The sequence below is a fragment of the Lupinus angustifolius genome, chromosome LG20 (assembly GCF_001865875.1).
Source record: "Lupinus angustifolius cultivar Tanjil chromosome LG20, LupAngTanjil_v1.0, whole genome shotgun sequence".
In the NCBI taxonomy this organism is placed as follows: Eukaryota; Viridiplantae; Streptophyta; class Magnoliopsida; order Fabales; family Fabaceae; genus Lupinus; species Lupinus angustifolius.
This window is the reverse complement of record NC_032028.1, coordinates 1549394-1563433: the sequence shown is the minus strand read 5'-3', so window position 1 is coordinate 1563433 and position 14040 is coordinate 1549394. Positions and strand designations below refer to the sequence as shown.

Genomic DNA, 14040 nt, shown 5'->3' with positions numbered 1-14040 from the left:
ATAAAAAATCATTCATTTTAGGCTTTTAATATTTTGATCTGTTACTATACTTTAAAAATATTAGATAGGCCCCTAATATTTTTTATAAATAATCAGTGACAATTTAATTATTAAAAATATATAAGCAAGATTGAATTAAACACTTATATATGATATGATTTAATTGAAAATTGAGTAAATCATCAGAGCTAACGTAATTATTTATATTTTAAAAAAAAATTATAATTAAAACTACCATTTAAACCACCGTACAAAATATCTGATAGATCTTATTCTTTCTCGACTCTGTCCAATAAAAGCTAAAACCCTAACATTTGAAGATCTCACCTCAACGCGTGGGAATCCCCGCCGAATCAAAGGTAACCTTTATTCTCCGCATCTGTCCTCTATATTCATTCGACCTAGCACCATGATAATTTCAATTCGTGTTTTTTTGTTGTTGTTATGAATAATTGAAATTGAAATTGAAATTCCCCGCCAAATTGAGTTATAATGCATCTTTTACGTTATCACCATCGATAAAACTATCACGTTTTACTGTTTTACATAGTGATTCAGAGCATTCTTATATTTCTATTACTTAATTTCGACTATCTTGCATATCTCAGTGAAAATGAGTAGACGTTCCAGCAAAACTATCTACGTGGGGAATCTACCCGGTGATATTCGTGAAAGAGAAGTCGAAGATCTGTTTATTAAGGTAATTTGGGTTTATTTTTCAGAAACGTTTTCAAATTGTTTTACCTAGTAGCTGAAATTCCCTACATAATTGATGTTAAAATATGGAACAATCGATAATTCTTGAACAATTAATGCATTCCGAGGGGCTTTATTTATCCTCTTGTTTGATGCATATGAATTTTAATTTGTTTTGTGGAATTCTTGGTTTTTACTTTATCTTTCAAATTCAGTCATGTGATTGCTTGTATTTTTTTTACTTATCTTATAAATTTGATTTCACACAGTATGGGCACATAGCTCACATTGACCTGAAGGTTCCACCAAGGCCCCCTGGTTACGCATTTGTGGAGGTGAGTTTGGAGTTACACTGTTTTACATAACTTTCCTTTTGTTTTTTCTTCTCCTAATTGATGAATGGTTGTTACAGTTTGAAGATTCTCAAGATGCTGAAGATGCAATTCGTGGGCGTGATGGCTATGATTTTGATGGGCACCGATTACGGGTCTGTTATATCTTACCATTACATGCTCCAATGATATGATAAATGCACTCATTTGTATCAAAAGAAGATAGCTGATGTGTACTTCAATTCTGTTTAAACTTGCATCTTCATAGGTAGAGCTTGCACATGGTGGGCGTGGTAATTCATCTTCAAGAGGAGGAGACCGATATAATAGTCGCAGCAATGGTCGAGGTGAAGGTGGACGTGGTGGTGGGATATCTAAGCGCTCTGATTTCCGTGGTGTGTAAATTGTCGAAACTCTTGTAAGGTGATTTTCAGGATGCTTTGGATATGGTTCTAATTTTTTCATCATTCCATATGCAGTTCTTGTCACAGGGTTGCCCTCTTCAGCTTCATGGCAGGATCTTAAAGTGAGCTAAAGTCTTTGTTTCAGTTTTTTAAAATAATTTTCTGGGAAATGCATAGCTATTGTCTCAAATTAATGCTTATATGAAATTCAGGATCACATGCGAAAGGCAGGGGATGTTTGCTTCTCCCAAGTTTTTCGTGATGGAAGAGGTGCAGTACATCAAATATATATGTCGGTTCTAAATTGTATGCATGGTTTTGGACGTAATGACGTATTAGTTATGGAGAATTTTTTGGTTTATAGGTACAACTGGTATTGTGGATTACACCAACTATGATGACATGAAATATGCTGTAAGTTGCTTGTTTAGTTGTCATTCATACATACATATATACATGCATACAAATATATACACACACACACACATATATACACACACACATATATACATGCATACATATATAATTACATATAAATACAATATACATACATACATATATATACACACACATATTAATCAGATCAGTCAGATGAGACATCATTCATCTCTAACCAGTACCTAAATATTCTGGAGATTTTAATTTTTTTATCTCTGCAGATCAAGAAGCTTGATGACTCTGAGTTTAAGAATGCATTTTCCAGGGGTTATGTTCATGTATGAGCTAATTTTTGTATTTGGAAAAATTATATTTGTTATGGTAGTGCACTTATCCTTCCCACACCCTTCCCACTACAGGTGAGAGAATATGACTCAAGGAAGGACTCTAGAAGTCCTAGTCGTGATCGATCTTATTCCAGAGGAAGAAGCTATAGTCGCAGTCGTAGCCGTAGTTACAGTCCGGGTCACAGCCGAAGGTTTGTACTTCACATAATTTAGATTCCAGTTTGTCCTTTCTCTAAGATTTCAACATTATTATTTAGTTCAAATTTTGATCTTCAAGCAGTAAATCTCCAAAGGGCAAATCTTCACGCAGTAAATCCCCAAAGGGCAAATCTTCACGAAGTAAATCCCCAAAGGGCAAATCTTCGCGCCGTTCACCAGCTAAATCTCCTTCACGGTCTGCTTCTCGTTCTCGGTCAAGATCAAGGTCCCGCTCTTTATCAGGGTATAGAATTTTCTTTTGAATGCATGTCATATTTTTGTCCATTTTTATGTCTCTTATGTTTGCCTCTTCAGGCATTATTTTTATGGTTGATACGGTTATTCAGTATATGCTAATGGCTAGTGAACTATTTATCAATCTGGTTGAACTTCTTAGAAATGTGCATGGATCATTAGAGTTCACCCAGAAACGGCATATGGAATGAGGGACCATAGAGAACCATGGGTATCAATAACGAGCAGAATATAAGTAATTGGGGTTTTAATTGACAGATCAATTAAATTCTTTTGTATCATGTCTAAGCAAACTTAATCTTAATAACTCAATCTCACTTAAAACTACTAAGTCCTGTTAAAGTCAGTTATGTGACTTATGTCTGCTGTCGGTCACTTGTTTGATAAACGTAAAGATTCTTGTTACATTTGACATCTTTCCTTATTGTAAGTAAAAGAAAAGACATTGACATGTAAATACAACATTACTAATCTGTTACTCTATGAAATTTTCTCCTGGCACAAACTGTTGCTCTCTTCCCTTTCCCTCTGTCGCTTTTGTTTCCTTCATGTTTTGTTTGTGCGTTCCTTCAAAACACGCCTCCTTTGTCGCCATGTTCACTTTCAGTCGCCTTTTATTTTATTATTTTAAATTCCTTTCTATGTTGTTTTTTTATCCTTAGACATGGATACTTGAAGCAATCTGGGAATTGAAAATTAGAAACTTGGTGGGATTTGGTTCAGTTGCCTGCAACTCAATTTGTTGTAGACGTATGATATTTTTTAGATGGGTGGCTTTGGATACCTTTGAAGTACATCCGTTCTAATACTTTCATAGATGTAAACGTCCCTGAGTTCTAGATTTGGAACAAAGGAGATCTCCAATTCCTATTTTAGAGCTGCACGTGGTGTGTATAAAGACAATTGGGATTTGAGAATTACCTCCAGTGAGCAATAGAAACACTTTCTGCACATGTTGGCTTCAGGATTTGCCAAACCCATAGTGTGCAGTATCTGGATTTTGTGGTGCAATAGGGAAGATTTCTTGTATCTAGTTCTTTGGCTTAATATATTATTTTGTAATGCTCAGTTTTCATCCACGGTTCATTATGCATAGAATGTCTACAAATTCCCCTTATTTTGCCTTCTCTACCTTTTTGGTGGCTATATACTTTACAATGTTTGTTTTACCTCTTTTGGGTATGATATCTGTGACTTGGGAGAGGAATCAAGGCTGATGGATCCAATTTGATAAGGGAACTAGTGGATTTTAAAATTCTTTCTGTGGAACTTTTGCAGATCGCGATCCAGATCAAGGTCTCCTTTGCCTTTGGTGAGTGAATTCTATAGCTAATTAAATGATATTTTGCTACATATATAGTTTCTTGGTTGGATTCCATCTTGTCATTTCAACAAAAATGGATCTTAGCCCCTCTTTCTGGTTGAATTATAGGAAGTCTCATTTATCTTAGAGCATGCTGACTTAGAACTAAAATTGTTTTGCACTAAAGTGTGCTAGAAAGCATATTTGAAGTGTGAAGAACATGTATTGGACAGATCTTTGAGGCTTTGTCCTCCCTAATTAATGATAATTTTTGCCAGCGTAACAAGAGTCCAACAAGACGCAGTCCTAGTAGAAGCCCAAGTAAAAGTCCAAAAAGACACAGTGCTAGCAGAAGCCCAAGTAAGAGCTCGAAAAGACGCAGTGCTAGTAGAAGCCCAAGTGCGAGCCCAAAAAGGCGCAGTGCTAGCAGAAGCCCAAGTAAGGGTTAGTCCCTGTCTCTTAAATCCTGTTCTTTCTATTCTCTTCTCTTGTTAACTTAGTTTTTCCCATTCAAAAGGCGCCACTGTTATACTCAAATTAATTGAGGTTTTTATTTTTGATCTTGGCTGTCAGGTGAGGTCTGATTATCGTTAATTCATGAAGTTGGTGATGATTGTGACTTGTGGGTGCTTCCAAGTTTCCTAGAAAAAGAATTATTTGGCTTGAAGAACTTGTTGATTATCTCCTTTGAATTGAACTTTTAGACTTCTACCTTTTATTCTGCGTAGTCTATGAGAATTTAATGGACCATAGCTTTCTTTGATAGACTGTCGAGTATCAAGTTTATCTGTCATTGGCCTGTATTACTACAGTAGTTTTTTCAATCTTATGGTTTATGTACCATCATTATAGCCGTATCTGAACACCTTATTGTTCACTTGTATTGATATTTCGGGTTTGATGGTGTTGTCTTGCATGAAATTTGGCAGCTATGCTGCTATTGTTAGGTGTTCATCGTGATAGTGGTGTTCCCAGCTATGATGATGCTAAGCTTGTCCTTCTATATGTAGAATAAGTGTTTTTGGGCACAACAATGAGCAATCCTATTAAGTAGGAATCCTTTTGCAGCGAAATTGATTAATTGCACTAGTTATTGAAGTATTTAAAGTCACTATTTCGAAGATGAAATCATATCTTTTTACTACCTTAAGTTGTGTTCGTAAGTTACTTGTTAACATTCACCCAATGATGGTAATATTTTCCCGAAGAATTGGTTTTAAAATATCGCACTTTGCCAACAAAAGTTTGCTTGTCAATTCATTGTTTCTCGAGTTATAGAAAGTAGAAATTCAACTATACGAGTTGTAAAAATTAAGAAACTTGAATGGCTGAATGATTTTTTCGACAGAATCCAACCAAACCACCTCTTTTATAACGAGTGGGATCAACTGTTCCAATTCATGTCCCCATCCAATAAAAAAATGACACTTTAAAATTATAAAAACTATTACTTTTATACTTTTCAATAAAATTTTATTGGTTAGGGACAAGGAGATAACATTATTTTGAGATAGAGGATCTTCATTCCTTTCCTAAGCTATTAACATAGTAATAGTAATAGTATCGGAAAGATATTAATCTAAGAACCACAGTTTATTGAACATCTATTTCTGATAATTTCAGACAATTTTGATATCCATAATGCCAAGTACAAAGTATTTTGCATTTTATATAGCAAAAGTTATTCCAGAAGTTTTGAGAAGTAGTCATACAAGTGCTCAATTTCTCATATACAAGATTAAGGCCCAGGGCATAGTTCAACACTAACACCATCTTTGAAAATAAGTAAATTGTACTGATGTATAAACCATTAAGTCAACATGCCAAAGAACATAGTTACAAATTGAACATTATCCTTTTTCCATTTTGCCTGAAAGTTTAAGTTTATTGCTGTAGTATTGATGGATGCAGCCAATGTAGATCAGTGTTTGGTTTTTGGTTTCTTCACGATCATCACACTGGAGTGAGCATGGTGAGCACAATAGTCACTCACACTACCTAAAACCGCCCTGCAAATAATAGTAGTGTCATGTATAACTGAATTAGCAGATTTTGAAGTGAATTATTGCTTCTGGCAACACTATATGTACATGTTCGGTTCCATTCAAATGAAATAAGAAGTTCACATGAACTTTGCAAATAGTAAATTTTACGGTAGGTTGGTTTTGTAACGTTAAAAAGTAACCAGAAAACTGCATGTATGCATGTGAATGTGATGATATTGGTTCATTAAAGATGCTAGAACTCAATCAGTATATGTATACTCATTGTCTAATACCCTTATACCCCATTGACGGGTTTCAGAACAAGTAAATAATATGTTCCTATCACCTATAATTGGAATGCAAGGAATGACACGTAGGAGCAGAATGAAGCTATACCTTTTTATAGCACCATAACCATGACTACCCACAACCAATATTGAAGCATGGTGCTTCTCCACAGCTTCACAGAGAACATTTCTAGGATCACCTTCCACCACTTCCACGATAACATCCGTTACCTGAGAAAAACTTAGTTATCAGATAATCATTCCACAGGTGACATAACCTTACATAGAAAGGTGCTGAAAGTGAAACAACATAAATGAAGTAAATTGATGTAGCATGATTAGAATCCTATTGCATCTGTTTCGTCTTCCACCACATCCCAAACTAGGAATGTTTAACTGAAATGTTTATCAAAACACGCCCTCACTACTATAAGCCAATACCATACAAACCAGAGAGAAAATTAATCATCAACGTATACAGACAAAAAAGTTCAGCCAAATCCTACGTAACATATGAGCAAGCACCAAAAGAAGTATCCCTAGGTTTTTTTAGTACAAATATGTTGTCTTGTCAGAGAAAAATAACCATACAATCAACCAAAAAGCTTTATCACAATTTCAAACTTGGGAGAAACTCTTCAATTTTTTATATCAGTCTATGAAAACATGAAATTAGAGTATAAAACTGATATGAGATAGTTATCGCGATTCAAACGTAGCTACATAATTCTCTTATTTAACTTATGTATTGTATACCATGATCGTGTAAAGAAGATTTCAAAAAATCAATGTAAAAAGTAATGAACCGCACCATGTAACTACTGATGGTAGTGACAAAAATAATAATGAACCATGTCACATATAGATGATGGTTCATGGTTAAAATATTTGAAAGCATCAAAAGTGAAATAGATAGAATAGAAGTGAAAAGAAATTACGGATTTGTCGAAGCAAATTTGTTTAGCAGATTCAATAACTCTAGCAGCAATCTTTCTAAGATCGGAATCAACAATAGGAAGAATTTCAGCAGCTCCTGCATACACTAAGTGAAAGTTAAACGTTAAGCATAGAAGAATGAATGAAATGAAAAATTGAATGAGAAATGAGAAGGTATCAAATGAAGTAGCAACCAGGGCCAGCGAGTCCAACAGCAGAAGTAGCAGAAGGTTTGGCATGAACAAGAACAAGCTTGAAGATATGATTTGTAACTGGAACGAAAAAGTGATCAAGAGTCCATTTCAATGCGTATGTGCTATGTTCACTGTCATCAATTGCAATCACCATTACTTGCTTCTCTGAAACAGAGCTTGCCATGCTTCAACTTTGATTTCAAAAGTGTTTCTTTCTTTCTTTCTTTATTTCACTTCCTTCCAACACTGTACACACAATGAAACCATGAACACAACACAATACTTATTTATACTGTTTGAATAAGAATAAAATATGTCATTAATTAACTCCAACTCACATGAAATCAAAAGAATGTGCTCGAACATTAGTTCGGGAAATAAAAAAGAATAAAACTAGCTCTCATGAAATAGTCTTGTAATGGACATATTAGGGGTGAGAAAGAGTCATGTTTTTCTCTTATCCGACCCTCGATTATATTGAATGTGACAACTTATGAATTCAACCCGATTAAATATATTATATATCTTTTTTAGATAAATTTACCTTAACATTGTACTTGAAATGAAACGTGTAAATATGTGTTGAAAAAAATTAGAAAATTAATGATATTTTTTACGAAGATGATGTCATTATTCTCTATACAATTGTATATGATACATACATGATAAATGAGTTTTAAACCTGAACTCGGTCTATACTCATGATATCCAACCATATTTGGACTAAGTCATGCTAAACTGGATGAGTGGGTAGGGTCACCCGAATTTGATATTAGTTGATATAGAGATTAGTAATTGTTAATTACTATTATTACTTGATTAGTGTTTATCGTATGAGTGTATCCAAGCGTTGTCTGAAAAGAACGTAGACGCAAATTCTTGACTTTTGTGGATACTGTAAAGGTGTGAACTGGACCGGTATCATCTGTTACAACTTACAACTGAGGATGATTTTGCCACGGATATTAAAATTATTAGGTTCATTAATATGAAGGAACATCCTAAAATATTGATATTAATTCTTTAACTAATAATGAAATTAAAACTATCTTCTTACTTTCCTTTTTTCGGTGGATGGGTCTGGGTCATAATTGATTTTTGATTGTGAAGCTTTTGTCGTTTGGACTAGTATGGAATATTTTTTTTTCATTTGGATGATTTTCTTATATTAAACTTAAAAATTCCATTATTTATCTCAATTAGATTCTTCTCTTATCTCAGAAGAATGTTTTGAACATTGGAATAAAATTTGAATCAAGTTTCAAGTTGAGTTTATTTTATTAAACCATTGTGCCCTTTTAAGGTATATGTCCAAGTCATATGGTAGAATATGTTGTCCCAAGTATATTCTAAAATCTGTTCCTAACCAACTACAATAAAGCAAAAATAAATAAAATTATGAGTATTTAATTTTTTTAATTGACATGTCATAATATGATCGATTTAGAATAGACTTTAATATATGTGTTTTGGGACAACAAATATTTGTCACGTGGAAGGTTGAAAAGGAGCTCAAATTTATGGGTATGGAGTAGTCATCATAGCAAATTAGAATAACTGATTCCATATTTTGTGCTTCTAAAACCGTGGATTACTTCCAAGTCAAGTAATCACGTTCTAGCGTTAGATACAAGCAACAAAAATACAAAGCAAATCGAATACTTATTCCAGCACCCACCACTATGCCGTCATTTTCATACATTAGATTTGATGTCAAATAATGTAATGTTTTTTTTTGTTGCATTTACTCAATATCAAATTATATTCTTCTTTTAAATCTTATTTCATATAAGGTTTTACTTTTAATTAGTTGGTATGCAAATCCTATTAAAACTGTATCTATTTCTATGTCTTCGTTCTTTTTAACTAAGGGAGGTCATTTTAATTTAAAAATAAATAATAATAATAATAATAATTAAAAGGAAATATAGAAATTGCTGCACCAGAGACAAAACTGATAATTTCTGCTGTAATCATGTGTGTACAAGAAATTGCAATTTTCTTTCTCATTGTACTTGAATGATCAATCAAAAAACTTGGCCCTTAACCTCATTTTTTTATTTTGTTTTCGATGAAACATCTCATGTATACAGCATAGAACAAAACTGAATTTAAGGATATTTCATAAGAGAGTGATAAACCAACATTTTCTACAACAAGCAGAACAACCCAGTTAGTTTATTTATCTCAATAAAAAATTCACTGCAACATAGTAATATCACTTCTCCATAAGATCCAAGATATAGTATACACTTTTTCAAATTTCAAGCTACATTCAACACGTAACTATAAACAGACAATATATTAGTTGCTAAATTTAAAGGAAAACCATCTTCAAGAGGTTTTCTTAATTTTATATTAAGTTTTAATTTAATGCATACTGCCACTCTTTAATGTGTTAAATATAATGTTGTTACTAACTAGAATATATTTATTTGTCAATTTTCAAAGTCTAGAGATTGGAGAACAACATACCAACAATTGTAATATCCTAGTAAAGATGTAATATCAACTATGAATGTAATATCAGTTGAGGTTTTGTAACTCTTACAACTTTGATTCTATCTGTTAATTAGAGCTTCATACACACTTTTGGATAATTTACATTCTCTAATAAATACCTTAAGGAACGTATTAGAAAATCCCAAAGAACATATTTGTTGCACAAGTGAGAAGGATTAAATTGCACAAAGTGAAAATTACACCACTGCTTATATTTTATACAATATAAATTACATTGGTCAAATCGTTAAACTAATTTTCATCTAGATCATGTCTAGAATTTGAGAAAAATTAAGGTGAATTCATTTTAGATAGCACCAGAAAACATGAATTTGAACATGTACACTTAATCAAGTTGAGAATAGCTTATTAGTATAATTGTATCCCTTATATATGTGTAACAATTTTTTTGCTATAAATTGAGTTAGAGATTGATAGTGGATATGAAATAAATTTTCGAAACAACTTTAGACCAAGAATACGAATGAAGTTTGAAACAAACATGCCTTAAGGATATGCTTCAAAATCAGTAATATTTAGATAATTAGATTATTATGTATTAAAGATTCAACAATATTCGACCATAAAAAAAGTTAATGATAATGTAGATATTGCCACCTAATCGATAATTCGAACTTGAATTATTAAAACGAATGGATTTAATTGATTTCAAAGTAAAAGATAACCATGCTCTCATAAAAGGCAAGGAATGAAAAATCTAGTGCCAAACTCAGTAACACAGATACTATAAAAGGGAAATATTAGAATGCATGCAAGAAAAAACAAATCAGTTGAGGGTGTGTGCACAAATTAAACGACCAAAACCACTAATATACTATATTGTATAGTTATCTAGAAAAAATACGATATATGAATTTTATACATTGTCACTGCATTATCCATTTAATCATTATTGATTCTTTAAAACAATGTAATCCAAATGAATGATAGATGATGTACTAACTATGTACTTATATGCATTCAAGTTGTAATTTAAGGAGCAACTACTAAAAGCTGAAGCAATCAAGGTAAACTTCACTACCAACCACTTAAATTTATCCATACTATGAGCAAATTATTTTCTCCATTACTTCAGGCTTTAGCATGCAAAGAATAAAGATTGAACGTGCCAAAATGAATAATATAATATACTATACTATGCCTTGAAAATTACTGGAACATGTATTCAAGTTTGAGAAGGAAAATTTCCAAACATAGCAAGGTTGCAGAGTATTTACTATTCAACAACAAACATACAAAAGCAAGCTTACCATAGAGAATGCATTATAAAATATTGTAAGCATAAAAGCTCTGGTAAATTCTATAGTATCACCATCTTTGCCATAAGAAACACATTGGAAACACAAAATCCAAGAATTCACAGGAAACACAATTGGTAAAATCTGCTGAACGAGCACCAATGCCTCTAAAATTAGCAACCTGCCCTTCTGAAGAGAGTTCCATACCACTTAATTAACCTCTACCTCGCCCTGCACCTATCGAAAGAAGCAAAAACAATGGATGAGAATTCACAATATCTATGCTACTTAATAAGTTTGATGGGTTGTAAGAATGGGGGAGGTGATTTATTTTATATTAGTTATTTATTTAATCAAAGGGTGAGCGTCGGCGCAATGGCAAAGTCGATTGTCTTGTGACCTGGAGGCCATGGGTTCAGACCTGGAAGAGTTTCTTCCCTTGCTAGGGTAGGACTGTGTACATCTACGATCCCAGACCTCACTAGCAGGAACCTCTTTGAACTCTTTCATAACAGATTTGAGGGATATAAGTCAACAAATTCAAAGTTGGCATACAACTATACATGCATGAAATGAACACATTTTTGGAATAATGAAAGGGGTGATTTACCTCTGTTTCCACCGGGCCTTCCACCTAGGCCACCCCTTCCTCCTCGGCTTCCTCCTTGCCCTCTAGCCCCACCTTCATCAACACCGCGTCCAATTCCTTTTGCTGGACGTGCACCAGGACCATCCTGGCTACCTCCTCTACCCCTACCACGTCCCACACCAGGAGGTTTGCGATCTGAAAAAGGTGACATCAGTAAGGAAATTTCTACTTTTTTGTAACCGGAAAAAGACTATGAACAACAGCCCTACTATATGCATAAACATAACTGGTTCACAGATATGAAATTGTTATTTGATGATCTAAAAAAACAAGTCTAACTCTGAAACTGCTAGGTTCAACAAGAACAAAACAATATGCATCTTTATAATGACAAGCATAAGAATCAGGCTAATTTTTTTCCCTTTCTTAAATCATTTGATAAATTTAAATATCAATACGAGCAACCAGTCAAATGTCAAAACAAGGCGTACCTGTGCGACTCTTACTTTCTTCCTGAACTTTGTCAATAACCTAAAACAATAGGCAACATAATTAGATGAGTGGATAAATATATGTATGGCTAAGACATCCAGTGAAAATTCTAAACTAATTCCCCTAAAGACTTAACGAAACACTGAACCAACTCTACACACCTCATCAGGAACTCGAAGGTACTTAATTGTGTTGCCACGAATGTAGCATTCGGGCATACGCCAAAATCTATCTCCATCCTACATCACCAAATTCAATCAAACACTGTTAAGTTGTAAAATACAACATACTAGAAGATGATAAATAAGAATAGATAGCAAAAGATCATTACTTTAGAGGTACAAATGACTTCTCGAAGATGAATGTTCATCCATGTATCACAATTAACCAAATGCCCATTATATGTCTCCCCATTTTTCAGTTCCACCAACTGATACAATATTCAAAATAACAAATTTAAATAAAAAAATCAAAACTTGCACAAGTTATGTTAAATTGCAAAAATGAGGTAATAAAATAGAACAAAGGGGTCACTCACCATAGGGTGCCCTTGGGCAGTCTTGAGAAGAGAAAGGGGAAGCTGCAACAATAAAAAAGAGGAAATAGTAAGAGAATTGCAGTAAGATTAACAGTGAATGAAACCCTAATATTGTTATGATAGTTTTGTGAGGGAGAAGTTGAAACCCATCAAGAATTTGAGTGAAAACGTTACATGGTTGAGAAAAAGAAAAGAACTTTGGGGTTCTATTTCTATAAACCCCCATAAATTGTTAAATGTTGGTTAGAAAAGTAATGAACATTGGGAAACAGAGAGAGAAACAGTGACATACCATGTCGAAGGTTGTTTTATTATGAAGAAGGAGCGGTCGATCCCTGTTGTATTGTTCTCTTTCTTTCCCACTAATAATAAACTAAATCAAACCTAACCTAATAATTTTCAATGACACAATTCTCAAGTGAAATTGTGAAGTCAATGTGAATAATTTATAGAAAAAAATTTAGTACACCGACAATAAGTTTTGGATAATGATATATTTTTTTACTAAATCATCTTACTAATCATCTTATCCACACAAAAAGTAATATATATTATAATTATATACTTTATTTGTTAAGAATTGATTTATAAGTGATATGTGTTACTTTCTTGTGAATAGATGATTAGTTGAAAATATAGTAGGAAGATATAACATTCTTTTTTATATAATATCTGCATTATTCAATATTAATGTTTAATTACCATTATCTTTTTAAAAAATGTAATAAAAATAATTAATGAATAATTTACTAATTGTGTATAAAATTTTACACTAATATTATACTCATAATTTATTAGTTACTGCCTTTTGAATAATTTCTGTAACATCTATGCCTCAACCTGCATTATTTGTTTACATCTTTCCACAAGATTAAAAAATGTCATAAATTAATAAAAATAATTATAATCACAAAATTTCATTTAAAAATATTGCAGAATACTTCAAGGGAGATATTCATTTCATTCAAAGAAAAATTAACAAAACTTATTCATTTTTTCAAAACTACTATAGTATTTAGGGGTATAAGCGGGTCCGGTTAGTCCGAGAAACCGATGGACCGAACAGAACCAAACCATAAAATGTGGTTCGGTTCAGTTTCACGGTTCGGTTCTGTTATTTTTTTAAAGAACCGTTTATGTTCGGTTCGATTTATGGTCTTAGAAATTTAGGAACCGTTGGATCCAAATCGCATATTAAAGAAATATATACTAGGGATTATGGAATAATGTTTTATTATTGTTTAAATTCTTCAACCAATTTTTTAGCTTAAATTATCAATTTTTGTGTGAATTGTAGTGTTATATATATTACTAAATTGTTATTTTAAGTTAATATTATATATGT

At 32.8% G+C, this 14040-nt stretch overlaps 3 protein-coding genes across 6 annotated transcripts; 1 reads left to right on the top strand and 2 right to left on the bottom strand.

Moving 5' to 3' along the window:
* On the top strand, positions 251–4827 carry LOC109336242 (serine/arginine-rich-splicing factor SR34-like). Of its 3 annotated transcripts, XM_019572713.1 has the most exons (15): positions 251–359; positions 609–700; positions 966–1031; positions 1109–1183; positions 1297–1423; positions 1508–1554; positions 1645–1702; positions 1797–1846; positions 2092–2148; positions 2230–2348; positions 2438–2599; positions 3889–3922; positions 4192–4201; positions 4241–4357; positions 4487–4827. In XM_019572713.1, the coding sequence occupies exons 2-15, from the start codon at positions 614–616 to the stop codon at positions 4495–4497; spliced, it is 1020 nt and encodes a 339-aa protein (XP_019428258.1). In that variant the 5' UTR covers positions 251–359; positions 609–613; the 3' UTR covers positions 4498–4827. The 3 variants fall into 3 exon arrangements, with proteins under 3 accessions (XP_019428258.1, XP_019428257.1, XP_019428256.1); XM_019572712.1 differs by having other exon boundaries at positions 4192–4351; XM_019572711.1 differs by having other exon boundaries at positions 4192–4357.
* LOC109336243 (universal stress protein PHOS34-like) lies at positions 5488–7591 on the bottom strand. Of its 2 annotated transcripts, none has more exons than XM_019572716.1 (4): positions 7316–7591; positions 7124–7218; positions 6295–6416; positions 5488–5922 (listed from the first exon to the last, which is right to left on the bottom strand). In XM_019572716.1, the coding sequence occupies exons 1-4, from the start codon at positions 7497–7499 to the stop codon at positions 5835–5837; spliced, it is 489 nt and encodes a 162-aa protein (XP_019428261.1). In that variant the 5' UTR covers positions 7500–7591; the 3' UTR covers positions 5488–5834. The 2 variants fall into 2 exon arrangements, with proteins under 2 accessions (XP_019428261.1, XP_019428259.1); XM_019572714.1 differs by having other exon boundaries at positions 7124–7227; positions 7316–7583.
* Positions 10949–13092, bottom strand: LOC109335299 (sm-like protein LSM4). The gene is made up of 7 exons (XM_019571431.1): positions 12988–13092; positions 12696–12737; positions 12489–12587; positions 12319–12396; positions 12157–12196; positions 11687–11860; positions 10949–11313 (listed from the first exon to the last, which is right to left on the bottom strand). The coding sequence occupies exons 1-7, from the start codon at positions 12988–12990 to the stop codon at positions 11291–11293; spliced, it is 459 nt and encodes a 152-aa protein (XP_019426976.1). The 5' UTR covers positions 12991–13092; the 3' UTR covers positions 10949–11290.